Genomic DNA, 1,873 nt, shown 5'->3' with positions numbered 1-1,873 from the left:
GGGGGGGGGTTCATCTCCTTCTGTTGAATATGAGTTTGTTGCATCCGAGTGTCACTGTTTTTGTGTCACTGTTTTTGTGTTAGCTCAGTCATTGGGAATGTGCAGGGTTGTCAGGCCATTCCTCAGGATTTTCCTAACATATCAGCTGTATCTCCCAAATTACAGTGATTAAACACATAAAAATTATATTCTGAAATGTCTCTGAATGTTCTTCAGGATGAATTTGGTAAAAAAAAAAAAAACCCAGTTTGTTGAGGGCATGGAAACTGGCCATGAGTGTGGCAGCACCCCTGTGGGTGATCTAACCACGCTCTGCTCTGACTGAGCAAGGGAGTCAAACTCAAACCTAACAGGAAGAACCTCCCCACACCGCAGCTAACAATTAAGACGTGTTTCTGTGCACAGAGGCCTGGACTACCGTACTGTCAATTGTGTTGTCAAATTGGCCCGTTGACACAATTGCCCGTTGACACAGTCGCCCGTTGATACAGTCGCTGAATGACGTTCTTCAGACCTGCTACGTCCTTTGGATCTGGATCTGAAATTTACCTGGGAAGAGAAAAAAAATAAATAAAGTCATTAAAACAAAACTCCCCACATCATGACATGATGCAGATACACAATGTCAACATAGCCAACTACTTATTATTTTTTTTTTTTTTAATAGAGGATTTTACGGCGCTCACAACTGCATACGGTCATATGAGCGCCAAGGGGTGGATGTCAACAGAAAAGTCTTTACAGGGAATCAGACTTATTCTGCTCACCTCTCTGGCTTCAACAGCACAAAGTCTGCTTCGACTATCAAGGCACCCCGGAAATAGCGGGTCACAAGAGTGTAACAATTATACAAAGAAGTAGAGGAAAATGACAATAGTAAGGATTAGGAAAGAAAAAGCAGCAGTTTCCTGTTGTAGATCAGGCACAGTTATGAGCGTGACATGAGTCAGCCCATTTACAATTCTACTATGCTTGAACGAGAAATGTTCCCCCTTTGGGAATGGCCTAAAGACACTACAGTCAGTGGCACTGTCCCGAGGGGGGGGGGGCAACTACTTACCAATCAAAACTTACTACAAGTGCCCAGAGGCACCACTCTATCTTTTGTCAACTAAAAGCACCAGAAGGAGCCGATAGATCGAGATCTTGAGGTAAATTTGCCAAAGCCTGCATGCAGCTTGTTACGCTTGATCTACATGGGTCAGCATCTCTTCTTAGTTTTCATGAGAACAAAATTGATCTACTGGCAAATTTTCTATTCATAACGAAAAAATCAGGGAATGCAACAGAGTTGAAATTTGCAAGAATTTTAAAATAAAAGCACAATAGCTCCCCATATGAAGCAATCCTGATAGAGCAGACACATTGAGAATTCTTTTAGCAATCTACCATTATACTGTATTTTTAATTCACTGCAGCAGTTGATTTATTTTTTTAAAATTTGACCAAATATTTAATGACTGCAAACTGATAGTGATAGTCACAATGGCAGAGAGAGAGATAATACTGTGCCCATCCTGTACCGCAGTGAAAGCACACATTTGTTCCAACCAGCGTTCTTTTCCTGCAACAGTTTTTTTCCACATCATTTCAGAAAGAATCCAGACTGGCCCAAACAGAGGCATGGTTCAAGCAGCCCATTTCCCAAAACAACTAAATGATCTAAACTTGGTCAAAGAGGGCACAAAACATGTAGGCATACAACACACAACAAAACCGTCCACTCACAGGCTGGCATGGCACTGACTTCTGCCGTGACGATGCAGTTCACCCCTAGGTTAGACAAAGCCCCTCGAATCATGCCACACGGGAACGCCAGGTACTGAAACAGAGATAAAGAAACGTTGAAGTTTAACCCTATCTCAATTTGTTC

The 1,873-nt window shown here is 42.2% G+C and overlaps 1 protein-coding gene across 1 annotated transcript in view; it reads right to left on the bottom strand.

Annotated features, from left to right (window-relative positions):
- Positions 1-211: 211 nt before the first annotated feature.
- The window catches only part of LOC101862764 (trafficking protein particle complex subunit 6b), a gene marked incomplete in the record, with an annotated part of 16,580 nt that continues 14,918 nt past the window's right edge, over positions 212-1,873 (bottom strand). Inside the window, 1 exon segment of the mRNA XM_013090015.2 lies at positions 212-549. Within this exon segment, the coding sequence (XP_012945469.1) occupies positions 518-549 (32 nt within the window).

Source organism: Aplysia californica, unplaced genomic scaffold (genome assembly GCF_000002075.1).
Source record: "Aplysia californica isolate F4 #8 unplaced genomic scaffold, AplCal3.0 scaffold01107, whole genome shotgun sequence".
In the NCBI taxonomy this organism is placed as follows: Eukaryota; Metazoa; Mollusca; class Gastropoda; order Aplysiida; family Aplysiidae; genus Aplysia; species Aplysia californica.
The sequence above is the reverse complement of the archived record's forward strand: the minus strand, read 5'-3'. Positions and strand labels throughout refer to the sequence as shown.